The sequence below is a fragment of the Vitis vinifera genome, chromosome 6 (genome assembly GCF_030704535.1).
Source record: "Vitis vinifera cultivar Pinot Noir 40024 chromosome 6, ASM3070453v1".
NCBI classification, from domain to species: Eukaryota; Viridiplantae; Streptophyta; class Magnoliopsida; order Vitales; family Vitaceae; genus Vitis; species Vitis vinifera.
In genome coordinates this window covers 7,453,164-7,467,124 of record NC_081810.1, presented here as the reverse complement: position 1 = coordinate 7,467,124, position 13,961 = coordinate 7,453,164, and the positions used below count along the sequence as shown (strand labels likewise).

At 36.0% G+C, this 13,961-nt stretch overlaps 1 protein-coding gene across 1 annotated transcript; it reads left to right on the top strand.

Annotated features, from left to right (window-relative positions):
- The first annotated feature begins 8,625 nt into the window (after positions 1–8,625).
- Positions 8,626–11,693, top strand: LOC100243349 (acyl-lipid omega-3 desaturase (cytochrome b5), endoplasmic reticulum). The gene is made up of 9 exons (XM_002277537.5): positions 8,626–8,939; positions 9,384–9,687; positions 10,007–10,096; positions 10,194–10,260; positions 10,346–10,438; positions 10,524–10,709; positions 10,811–10,891; positions 11,072–11,209; positions 11,317–11,693. Exons 1-9 carry the CDS (start codon positions 8,930–8,932, stop codon positions 11,506–11,508), a joined length of 1,161 nt encoding a protein of 386 aa, XP_002277573.1. The 5' UTR covers positions 8,626–8,929; the 3' UTR covers positions 11,509–11,693.
- The last annotated feature ends 2,268 nt before the right edge of the window (positions 11,694–13,961 follow it).

The window sequence follows — 13,961 nt, the reverse complement described above, 5'->3', positions numbered from 1 at the left end:
GTCTTTGAAAGTGATAATACATATATAATGAGGTGTGGGGGTGGAATTGTGGTTAAGTGACAATTGGATTTGGAACCAATAATAATAATAATAATAATAATAATAGTTTGTTGTATAGGTTTTAATTTAATTTAGGTATATAAAGAAATAAATAATGAGGGTAAGATTATGAAAGAAAATGAATTTTACAATAATTTGGAAACTCACTAAATTAATTTATTATTGTTTAGTAAGTTGAAAAAATATTGGGTAGTAATAATATTACCATGAGAAATTAATTAGGATCTCTAATACTAAATAAAATATTTTTAGGATTGTCAAATTTATATATTTAGATAAATAATTAATAATCAATATTGTGTATGATATTATGTTAGATGAGGAGGAAATTCTTCAAAATTAAATACTTCAAGATTTTGAGTGCTTCTTCAAATTAAGGGAAATTAATGCAAATTTTGTAAAAGGAAATAATTTTCTTTTTATTTTGTATTTTGAAATGTTTAAAAATGTTATTTTTATTTCTATGCATGGATAAAATATATGTTTTGTATGAAAAATATGTTTAAACATTTTATCTGTTTATGAAACATGAAAAATTAAGGAGATATGATATTTTGTTTTGTAAGTTTGAATTAGTAAAATAAAATGTTTGACTCTGGATTATATGACCTTAGTCAGTGGGTTATAATTGTTGACATTTGGTTTGTTCACCCTAAATGGAACAAATTTGAAACTAGTTACTCAATTGGGAATTCCCATCTAATTAGGCACCATTTGTCATACGATAATTAGAGTAAAGATATTTTGAAAGTATTCGATTTAGTTTTGATGAGAAATTGTTTTGAAATGGATATGAGAAAGTTTTGTTACAAAGTTTGAATATATTAGTATTTTGAACTCAAAAGTTTTTATGAAAATAAGTATATGTTATATCTCTTATTTGCAAGCATGATTGAAAACGTATGATCTATGAAACTGTATTAATGTTCCTTATTGGGCTTTGAGCTCATCCTTTTTGTTGATAATTTTTCAGGTAACCTCAGTTTGGGCGATAAGTGACCGTTAGAAGGGAAATTTGGCTTTATTAGGACATTTGTTTAAACTTTCTTTATTTTGGACCTTGTTTAGATGTTAAAACTTAATTCTCATTTGAATTATTTTGATTTTGGAGTTATTTAGACAATAACACTTTGGTTGATGTATTAGTTTTTTTTTAAAGTTGATACTTGGAGATTTTAAAATTTTGTCCTACTACTCTGAACAAGAATTTGGTAATTGGTAAATTTCTAGGCGAAGAGAGTGGAATTGTGACAGAGGAACCAGGCGGGGTAGTTTGCTTAGTAGTTGCTATTGGGATAGGTTGGTCGTTCTCCCCAGTAGCTTTTGTGCTAGTGTCAAAAGAGCCAGAAGGTTTGTTTACTTTAAAGTCTTTTGGAATAAAATTCACCCCGAGGATTAGGTCGCTAGGAGCAATCCTTAGAAAAATTTGAGGGGTGAAAGAGTCCTGGTTCGAGAGCACACTTTGAAGATTGGTCTTGGTAAGTAAAAAAAGAAAAACTTAGTTGCTTGAAATCAATGTTGAACAGCTTGGTAAGCCGTTCCCGGTAAGGTTTTTCCACCCACTCTACTAGGCATCCTCGGTAATTTTCAACTATCGAGAAGCAACATTAGACAAATATTAAATAAATAAATAAATGGTATCAGGGCATTTACTGGGCAGTTTAAGGGTATGATTCAAGGGGTAAGGACCGCGAGGATCTGGAGTTGCAAATTCCCATTCTCTAGAAACAATCACGTGTTTGATGGCCCAACCTTTCCTAGAATTCGACAAGTTTGTGATCAATTGCAACTGCCTTCTACAAGTAGAAATGATGAATTTTCCTCATTTGTTCAACTTAATAGTGTAAATGAAAATAATCTCAAGCAAGAACAACTCGAGATTGAATAACTGATTTAAAATAGAGCAGCCCATGAGAATGTAGATCAAGTTCAGATGGACAAATGATGGCGAAATTTGGGTATAGTGCAAAAAATCCCTCACTAATGAAGGCAAAAGTTAGCGTAGCTCGGCATGGAACTGTTCCCTGGTGAAACATATGGAGTGTTGCATGTGTGTATCAGTTGGGAGGGGTGTGGTGTTGCACAATAGTTGGATATCAACATTGTCTGGAATATTAAAATCCCTTTTGAATTCATCAGTGGCAAAATCGTCTACAATACGAACTAAAGTGCGGGTTGTGTTATCTAAAGAGGAACCCTTTTAGGGTATTTTCCTTTTCATAGAACCTTTAGATTGCTTCGACATTCTGTAAGAGTTCTCATTACTAGCAGAAAAATGAAGAGGAGAAGGAAACCCTAGAAAGAGGTTTCTTAGTGCACTTTCGTGCAGAGTTCGAGGAACCAAACGAATAAGAGAACTCTTTATCCAGGAAAATAGGAATGTGAATGAAGCAAATATAACGAAAACCGGAATTAGGACATAAAGATGATGAAAGAGATGAGTTTTCCTTACCTGAACACCAATAACGCAGGATTGGTAGCTTGATGCAAATAGAAGAGGAAAAATCAAGAATGTTGCGGTGAGGTAACAATGTTGTTGAGACTCCAAAAGGAAGGATATGATAACTTTTGGAATTTGAAAAAGCATGGTACGTGTGTCGTCACTAGAGGGCAAAAGAAACCCCCAAAGATGACTAAAGGGTACATTGGTATGTACGTCCAATACAAAAATTGGAAAATCCAGAAAATCAAGGAAAATATGTTCCCGCTTAAAATGAAAAAGAATTTTCCGTTTGACCTCAACCAAAGGTCAACAAAAAATTGAGGGCAATTGTGGGCATCCCCGTAAATGAGGATAATGGGTCTACCCAAAAAACTATCAACTGAGTCGGGTTAGTTCAAGCCAGAGTTAAAAGCCCAACTAGCCTAATGGCCCAACTAACTTAAATAGCCCAACAGGTAAAGTGGGAAATAGAACATAGGAGAACAACCCACGTGGAGTAGTGGAAACAATTAACACTTGAGGCGGTAACTACTTGAAGTGACCAAAAAGTGCTTCCGCGATCTCTATGCCTATCATAGCTAAAAGGTATATGAATGCAACTAGCAAGTCTAGGAGAGGAAAGAAAAAATAATAGCATTAAATATATTACCTTTTCTTGAAAACCTCAGCTAACTTAATCATCGAATGAGGTGATCTGGGGGTAAAATCGGGCAAGCCTTGTGTGACAGGTATAAGGAAACGCGTGACGAGAAAATGACCATTGTTCAAGAAATTCTCAGCTCCAACATTATCAACTACACAAATCATTCATTTAAATAAAATACAATTCACACTAACACGGTTATGAAAGCCCATGAGGCTCTTCTTTTCTATTATGGATAGTTGTCGCCCAATTCAAATAGAAGATGATACATGGAAGCTTAGGAAATATAAATACTACAAAATATTTAAAGGAAAAACCAATTGGAATTTGAGTGTACTTATAAAACATCTCTTAAATGTATTGCAATTAATAGTTTGAAAGCCATGAATGAATTTGATGAAATCAAGTCATTGTTTTGATTAACGCCTCAGTACAGAGTTACCAAAATATTGGAAATAGAGATTACTTCTTCACCCTCTGGATTTAAGAAATCTCTAAACATGGCGACGCCTTGATCACTTTGAAAATAAGACCTAAGAAGATATTCAACATTTTGTAGAACCTCTTTACCCACTTACTGCGTAAATTGAAATTTGACTACCACCCATCACAACCCACATTTTTACCTATTAACTATATATATTGAAATTCGACTCCCAACACAATCCACTTCTTTACTACTTACTATATATATTGAAAATTGAGTACCACCCATCACAACCCACCTCTTTACCTACTTAGTATATATATTGAAATTTGACTCCCATCACAACCCACCTCTTTGCTTCTTACTATGTATATTGAAACATGAATACCACCCATCACAATCCACATCTTTACCACTTACTATTTATATTGAAACATGACTACCACTCATCACAACCCACCTCTTTACTATTTACTACGTATATTGAAACATGACTACCACTCATCACAACCCACCTCTTTACTACTTAACCCACATTCTTACTACTTACTATGCATTGATGAAAATATCGGTAATCATGGATATATCAGAAACTTCGATTTTACAAATATATCAAATATATCAGAGATATATCGACGAATATTTTGGAAAAAAAAAATTCAATAGCCTAAAATTGATATAAAAAAAAATGAAAATATTGATAAAAACTCAAAAAATGATATAATAAACAATAATATACATTTTAAAGTTGTTTTATAAAAAAATAATATATGTATATGATATAATTAATCATATTTGATAATAATATCGTATGCATCCACACAAAATATTGTGATATTTGATTACTTCTATCTTATTTTAAAATTATAATTCATTTAATTTTAATTGTATAAAATGATATAAAATAAATGATGATATATATATAAATTTTTTTAATATTTACATTTTTTATATTTAATTAATATATAAATGATATAAAAAACTATTAAGAAAATTATAATGATAGGTTTTATATTTTTAGTGTTTAATTAAATGAAATTTAAAAATAAAATAATTAGAATTAATTTGTTTATTAAAATTCTTTTTTAATATTTTGTTTTGTGATAGTTTTACTATATATTATTTGGTGTCTAATATTTAACAAGTGGGCAAGTTAGCCTAGTGGCTCACTGTCAGCTCCTTAGACCCTTGAGTTAACCATGGAGGAATAGGCCTCATGGGTAGGCCTTGCACCCATGAAAGCCTAGGATGAAAGCAGAGAAATCTTGGAGGTTTGGTGGTTCAAACTCCAGGAGCCATGTGAAGAGGCCGCGAGCGAGCCAGACGCGCACCGCGCGCGCACACGGACGAGCCAGATGCGCACCGCAAGCAAGCCAGACACGCACCACGCGCGAGCCAGACATGCACCGCGTGCACACCAGATGGGCATCGCGCGCGTACCTAACTTAGGTGGTGCAGATGAAATCTGACTTGGAATTTTAATTTATAATTAAAATTATATTCCATTATGCATCCTCAGACATATTAATGTCTCCTCAAGAAACAATGAAAACAACCCGTATTGCTCTTTAAGGGGGGGAGGGAGGGTAGGTGACTCAAAGGAGGGAGCCACCAAGAGAAGCCTTGACCACACCAAGGGGGCACCATGGCACGGCCTTGGCGTGCCAAAGACACATGATGCGACTCAAGCACGCACACATGGGCTCCACGACATATGTGTTGTGCACCCTGTGGCCTCAATGGCACGGGGCCTGGTGCGGCCTACCCCTTCCCCGCAAAGGCACGAGGGCGCTTAAGCCTTGTGCAGTGAGCCAGATGATGAAACCATGGGCGCAATGTCATGGTTTGATGGCTCTAGTAGTTGACTCGCACCGAGATGCCTACGCACAACATAGGGGCGTAGTGCCCTGTGCACAAGAAGGATTAGCCATGGGCGCAATGCCATGGTTCGTTGCTGGGAAGCTGGGAAACAAGCAACAAGCCCAAGCCATGGGCACCTAGACATGGCACGGGCTCATACACCAATGTGAGGAAGGCACGCTGATGCACCAAACACTTGGTCAGATGGGTGGTGCACGCTGCTTGGCTCGGAGGGACTTGATCAAAGACATGCTGATGGGCACTCGGTCACAAGAGGCGCCTTGAGGGGGAGGGGTCGACTTGTTAGGGGGACTCACCAGCAGCTTGGCAAGCAAGACCTGAAGGAGATGGCAGTGTAGCTAGCTAGTGGCAGCTAGCTCAAACAAACCAGTGACCAAATCAAGCCGTCATTGACCTGCAGTTGGCTGAAGGATGATGGCTAGTGCAAGTGGGTGACATGTGCAGGCCACTATCTGGGGTGGTGGGTGGTTATGCAGGGCAGTTGAGAGCAGTTCTGGCCAGTTGCATGACCACCTAGTTGGCTCCAAGATTTGAATTGAGGGAATTCAAATTTGTAACTGCATATTGAGTCATTTAAATAGGGCTCCTACAGCCTTGAAACAGAGGATGAGAGTTGGGGAAAGGGTTCCTTCTCGTATGCATTGGGTGAGTGCATTGTACTCTGGTTCAAGAAGCAATTTTGTCTTGTAAGAGTGATTAATACAAGTTGGGAAAGGATTCCCGTAACCTCGTGTGCCCCTGTTGCTTTGTTATTTCTATATTCTACTCTGTTCTTCTAAATATGGGAAGAGAAGGTTGGCTAAGGAAGGGTCCTTAGCACGGCACACTCGTGAAAAATTAAGTGAGATAACCAGGGGTGTGACACTCACCAAGGTGAGGATGTGTTTATTTTGGGTTTGGGCGGGGTTGAGTCCTAATGTTTGCCCAGTTTCATATTTTCAAACATTTGATTAGGCGTTGATTGGGCCGAAAAAGATTCGAAATTTTTTCATATCACTGATCATCGATATACGAAATTTCGGCAAAATTTTCATCTATGTTACTATGTGTATTGAAATATGACTACCACCCATCATATTTTTGAACCTTTGATTGGGTGTTAATCGGGTAAAAAAATATCCAAAATTTCACCTATTTCATATCACTTATCGTCGATATACGAAATTTCAGCAAATTTTCATCCATATTACTATGTATATTGAAATATGACTACCACCCATAGCAACCCACCTCTCTACTCACATACTAAGTATAAGAAGTGTAGAAGTAACAAAAACAACTCGAAAATGATAGATATCTGTGTTTATTATGACAGATATTTGTGTTTATTATATTTTTTATTATTTCTTATCTAAACACGATACGAATCCATTAAATGATTGTTGAAAGAGATATGTGTAAACTCACCATCATGAAAAGTGATGAAATTGTAAGACTTATCATACGTGGAATCCTAGTCGATTGGTGTGAAAAATATTTTGTATCACTGATCATCGATATACGAAATTTTGGCAAAATTTTCATCTATGTTACTATGTGTATTGAAATATGACTACCACCCATCATATTTTTGAACCTTTGATTAGGCATTAACGGGCCGAAAAAGATCCAAAATTTCGCCTGTTTTGTATCACTGATTATCGATATACGAAATTTCGGTAAAATTTTCATCCATATTACTATGTATATTGAAATATGACTACCACCCATAGCAACCCACCTCTCTACCTACATATTAAGTATAGGAAGGGTAGAAGTAACAAAAACAACTCAAAAATGACAGATATCTGTGTTTATTAAGACAGATATCTGTGTTTATTAAGACAGATATCTGTGTTTATTATATTTTTTATTATTTCTTATCTAAACACAATACGAATCCGTTAAATGATTGTTGAAAGAGACATGTAAACTCACCATCATGAAAAGTGATGAGTTTGTAAGATTTATCATACGTGGAATCTTAGTCGATTGGTGTGAAAAATATTTTAAAAGTAATAATAAATTTAATAAATGTTTTCAATCCAAAAATTGCTAGAATTGTTGGCAAACTGCTTTCAGTCTTAAGAACAAAAAAAAGATGTTTTAATTCCTTATCTGAAATTTGATAAAATAGAAACTCAATTCTCATCTGCACTGCACAAAAGCTATTTTCTGGTGGGGAAAGCAGCTTTTACCATGCTATGCAGTATCTTCATGAGGTTGCTCAAACATTTATTGCAATAAAAAAATTTCCCAACTGATGTCTTCACCATGTTAGGACTCTGCAGATTCATAATGCCTGCATCTTCTCCTTGTCTGGGAGCAATGGAAAAATGATTCTGGGCTCCTGTCCCACTTGTGGTTGTGGTTGCAGGACATCAGATTCAATAAATATAATTATATTACTGTACGAACCTGCCAACTAATTTGGGCCCACCTTGCCTTGAATTCCATGAAAACCATGATCCTTACATATCTTCGAGGCAATTCTAGGGTTCAAAAAATCACTAAAAATCACTGCTTGAAAATTTCTTCTCATGTTGGGTATACTTTGAAAAAACATGGCATGCAACATATTCACTTTTTCTTTCTGGGTTTTGTCTTCTCTTTCGGTTTGGAACTCCCAAAAAAGGTAAAAGCCTGAAACCCTACTGTGGTAGGTGATGGGGGACACCAACACTAGTGGTAATAGTGATGGTGGTGGCATGAGTAGGAGCATGGAAAGCAGTGATGATGTCTCCAAGCCTTTTTTGTTTTAAATTACAGAGTAAATTTCTCACCCATAAAATAGTAGCTTTAATGATCTGAAGCTGAGATCATAACGGTACCAAGTAAAGGACTCACTGTTATATTGTTTGGCAACCAAGAAAGAAGGGCGGAAATTCATTGGTCCACATGATTCACTGGTGCATTGAACATGGTCCTGACAAAAGTTTGGCCCACAAGGTGGTGTCCCTGATATATAGTACAATCTCTTTTTCTTTCTCAAGGAATTTGTATGGCAGAGAGTCGTGCATTTCTCTGCTTCTCACCCGGAGTTTCACACCAAAATGAACTTTATAGACACAAAGTTTCTTCCATGGTAAAAGTTAATTGGGTTGTTAGGACTTTAGGTACCTTGAAAGGGCAAATAAAGTCTCATGCTTCCCCACTTGGCGATGACACTGGCACTCCTCTTCGATGCATTCCTCCCAGAGCATCATAAAATTGCCTCCTAAACTTGCCTGTTGGAACATTGTAATAGGTGTTTCTTTTGGACAAGTAATTATAAATATATAACTCGTTTATTATGTGGGCATGTTCCAAAATTATAGATTTGTGCATCTCACACGCCATGGCTCCGAGCAAGAGAAGTCACATCTGGATGCTATGAGTGGCCCATTCATGGCTATAAATAATAGAGTTCTGGCCTTTGCTGCTCAAAGAGCTCTCTCCTGAGGATAGAAGAAAAGAGAAAAAGCACTAGTTCTTGGTGACTCCACATCCATCATCAATGGCTGGGGGTAAGTTCTATGTTTCAATTTTTAATTTAGCTTACGCTAATCGATTAGTTTTATCATTTGCTGCTCTTCATTGGAAATATTTTGAGGTTTGTTTGATTGAAGCAATCTTATTGGACGAGTGGGTTCTTCTCCAAGATTTGTGGGAGGATCCTGGGAATACCCAGTTGAAGTTTAAGTCTATACGTGGCAAACTGCCATTGGGTTCAAAAGTTTGTGGCCTTTAGGGCCCCAGAATTCATAGATTATGACATGAATCTATGGAGATTAAACTATGTGATCTGATATACAGTAAGTATAAAAAGGTTACATTAGATCTTTAAAGGTTTTGACATGCATGGAAGTTTGAGAGAGGTCTGTTTCTCTCCGGATATGGTCTTAAATGCCTGAGTTTCGATCTTTTGAGATTGCAATGTGACACAATAATCTTCTTTCTTGGTCTTGCAGACAAAGAGAACTCTTTCAGTGGGGAGAGGGCAGGAAGTAAAGCTACTGATGGGGTTGGTGGAAGGGATGGATTTGATCCCAGTGCGCCACCTCCTTTCCGGATTGCTGATATTCGAGCTGCGATTCCCAAGCATTGCTGGGTCAAGGATCCATGGAAGTCTATGAGTTATGTCCTCAGGGATGTTGTTGTGGTGTTTGGGTTGGCAGTGGCTGCCATTTACTCGGACAGCTGGTTGGTTTGGCCACTGTACTGGGCTGCCCAGGGGACAATGTTCTGGGCATTGTTTGTTCTTGGACATGACTGGTAATCACTTAATTTTAGCCATTATTTCTGTTTGGTTGCTAAGAAATGGTGGTAAAATAAAAGAAAGTAAAACTCTTACCTCTACTTTTTCAAGTTTCTTTTAATAACATAAAACAGTTCTACTTGGCTGATTTGAGATTAGTTTTAATCTAGCTAAAATGTCACACTCAAAAACTTTATTAGCTTTCCTTTTCCTTGGTTCTCTTAAAAATCAAAACCGAACTAAGTTTTATACTTTGTTGAGTATTCTTGATTTGGAATTTGAATGTCTTTTCCCTGATTTCACATGAATGTCTTGTGTTTGGTTTTTGATTTCAAGTGGCCATGGAAGCTTTTCAGACAATCCTAAGCTGAATAGTATAGTGGGGCATCTCCTGCACTCTTGGATTCTTGTTCCCTACCATGGATGGTAGGCCCTGATACTCAATTTTTTTCTTTAATTCTTAGGAACTAGTATCCCACATGTTTGATTTATAATCATTTTCCATTACCAATGAATAATATAGGAGAATCAGCCACAGAACTCACCATCAAAACCATGGTCATGTTGAAAATGATGAATCATGGGTCCCGGTAAATGGCTTATTCTTGTCATCCATGATAAATTCTTCGTTTCTATGTATCCTTTTTAGCCTTCTAATACTTTACTCTCTCTCAGTTGCCTGAGAAAATGTACAAGAACTTGGACAACAGCACCCGAATTTTCAGATTTACAGTGCCTTTCCCCATCTTTGCATACCCTATGTACTTGGTGAGAATGCTTCTCTTTGATTAATCACACCCCATGTCTTGTCATTGAGAATTTTTCTTATGATAATTTCATACTTTCACTGCAGTGGCATAGAAGCCCAGGGAAGAAGGGCTCCCACTTCAATCCTAACAGTGATCTGTTCCCAACCAGTGAAAGGAAAGCTGTGCTCACTTCAACTCTGTGTTGGTGTATGATGGTTGCTCTGCTTGTTTGCGTATCCTTTGTAGTGGGTCTTCCCCAAGTGCTTAAGCTCTATGGGGTCCCATATCTGGTGGGTAAAATTTAGTCATCTCATATTGATGAACTGCTGGAATTTCAAGTATTTTGCCTTATTTGAAAAAGACTAATAGTATGATTCCACCTCTGTTGCAGGTTTTCGTTATGTGGCTGGACTTTGTTACTTACTTGCATCACCATGGCTATGAGCAAAAACTTCCATGGTATCGGGGCAAGGTACTGATAAACAAAGATATGGTCAGAACACTAATTTGAGTTCTTGGATTCTTAACTTGATGGTTAGCTGCAGCCTGCAACCAAAATAGATTTCAGGGGTCCAACCTTGCTGAGAAGTACATTTTATGTAGAATGGATAGAGCCTAATGCTTTAGTTGTCATTATGTTGGTATGGAACAGGAATGGAGCTATCTACGAGGAGGGCTAACAACGGTTGATCGTGACTATGGCTGGTTTAACAACATCCACCATGACATTGGCACCCATGTTATACATCATCTCTTCCCTCAAATCCCACACTATCACTTAATAGAAGCGGTACGACCTCCATTGATGAAAATAACCAATCCCCAATTGGAAAATCCTGAGGATTAAACTCCATGTTAAGAGCTTACTCTCTAACTGTTTGATATTCCTGCTTGCAGACAAAGGCAGCCAGGCCAGTGCTTGGAAAGTATTACCGAGAACCCAAGAAGTCTGGGCCTATTCCAATACATTTACTCAAGAATCTAACAAGAAGCATCAAACAAGACCATTATGTTAGTGACACTGGAGATGTTGTGTACTATCAGACTGACCCTCACCTATACCAATTTTTTCATGACAAATCCAAATAAACTACAAAAACTCAGAAGAAACAGGTGAAACCATTCAGTAGCCTGGAAAAACTATTTAGTAGCCTCACTCTTGAGAAAACGGAAGTAGACTGTATTAGCATGTACTTCTATTTTCTGCAATAAAGTTATGTTCAATACACTCTCCTGCCACAGGGCATAAAGGAATGATACCAGGATGATGATCATGGGATGTTCTATTAAGTCTTAACAATGGGATTGGAACTCTTAGTTTCTGATATGCTTTCACATCTGAATAAAGTATAGATGTGATGTTCATCAAACATAATATCAGGTATCAGTTACAGGAATAGAAGTAAATTGCAATGCAAACAGAGAGTCTTGAAGAGTACTTTTCATTATGTTAATTCTCAACATTGCATCAGTGTCTTACTGATTTCAATATGTGAATCCCATCCCTCTTCAAGCAGAAAGGGATACTGAGATGCTTATCAATCATGAGTATTATGTTGTGTGTGGAATCAAATTATATAGAACAACTCCGGCTAGGCCTTAATACACTTTTTGGGGGGCATACAGTAGATATGTTAACTGTTGGAGTTGGGTTTGGGTCCTAAGCGGGGCTGACCCGACCTGATCCAAAAAAGAAAAAGAAAAAAAGAGATGGAGTGGGAACAGTTTTTGGGAATTGAAACTATTCAAAAACTGCTTCTATATATATACTACCAAAAAATTAAGTATTGTCAACTCACTAATATTTACTCTCGTGATAGATTTAAGCTATTGTAAATTTCTAACATGCATATTACGTTGCAAATTGAATTATTTGTCGTTTATATGTAATTATTTACTGACAATAATTGCAACAACAAATATCCGTCAACAAAAATATCATTGGGATAAATTTAAACCATTGCAAATACTCAATTTGTTTCAAAAATAATTGTTGTCTTTTGAATATAAAATCTTTTCATCATAATTATATGATAAATATGATCTAACAAGTGAAAAACCAATTTTATGATTTTTTTTGTTTCATACAATATTTACATTTTTTTTAATTCATAATAGTTTTCACTTTTAACATTTTAATTTTTAACTACTTTTTATTGTGCATTTTATAAAGAAATTAATGAAATATTATTGATATAAATGGTATAAAAAGTAATAATAGAAAATTTGATATTGTTTTATTAAAGAAATTAGTATATGTATGATATAATTTATGACATTCAATAATAATATTTAAAATTTTAAAATATATTTTATAGATATTTATCTAATTTGAATGTATTCAGTAACATAAAAGAGATGATATTGCATGTATAAGTATTTTTTATTTTAGATAATTTTATTTATAAATTTATATTTAATTATTTTAAAAAACACACAAGAATTAAAATTAAGTAATTTATAATAATTTCCCACATAAGTTTTTTCCACATAAATGAAACGAATGTTGAAAAATTTAGCAAATCAACTGTTGGGACGTCATTTGTTTCGAGTATATTTGGCTCTGTGCCAATCATGGGCATCACAGAGCCAAATATACTCAAAACAAATGACGTCCCAACATCAGCAACACACTATAATAGAAGGTTAACTGAACCACATGCAAAAAAACAAAAAATGTTGCCACACCCATCATATGAATTTAGAGTGATTATCCTATGGTGCTAAGAGCAATGAACTTAAGATTTGTCTCTGTTTAAGGGCATGGCTGCAGCCCCATGAGAAATTCATAGGAAATTTGCTTAACCTATTGTAGAGTTGCCAGAATTTATGCTTTCAGGCTTACTAGCGTACCCTTTGGAAGGTTTGACCTAGATTTAGCTAATACAGCTCAAAACCTGCTAACAATCTTCCCTTGTTTTAAAGACAAACTATCAGAACCCCTCTATGTGCAGCACAGAATGAAGAAGATTCCCAGTTGTGTTTTGCCTAAGAGCAATTCCATTGGATCCTTGGTGGACCTTCTTACAGATGAGGACCCCCAGAATTTTTCGAGAATCATCTTAGTTCTAGTTGATGTAACAGTGCCTCCGTGTATTTCACTGCATTCTGGCTTATGGTTGTGATGGTATTTGTCTACTAGGTACAAGAATTACACTCAGGTGCAGCCCATTTCCATATCCTTGAGAACCTAGTATGTAAGGTGAAAGTTGGCATAGAAGCTACTTAATCTTCAATCAACTCCACCCATCTTCTTTACCATCTTTATGGGTTGCAGGTGATGATAGGACTAAGAAAAAATCAGTCCACTCTTTCACCTTTTTCTTTCTTAAATGATCACTTTCTCCTTCGTGAGAAGAATAAGAATGCTCAAAAGAGAAGAAGATCAGAACTTAACTTCAAAAAGATTCACTTGTGCATGAACCACCTGCTTACTTTCATTGAAAACAGCAGATTGGCCAGCTATGTAAGAGGCAATTTAAGCAAAAAAATATTTCTATTAATGGTGTATGATGAACAAAAAGTAATAAGCAAAACCAAGA

Excerpts from the sequence above, each read along its gene's own strand:
- LOC100243349 (XM_002277537.5), top strand. Across the intron at positions 9,688-10,006 it reads TTTGTTCTTGGACATGACTG|TGGCCATGGAAGCTTTTCAG; the intron begins GTAATCACTTAA and ends TTTGATTTCAAG. Across the intron at positions 10,892-11,071 it reads TTCCATGGTATCGGGGCAAG|GAATGGAGCTATCTACGAGG; the intron begins GTACTGATAAAC and ends GGTATGGAACAG.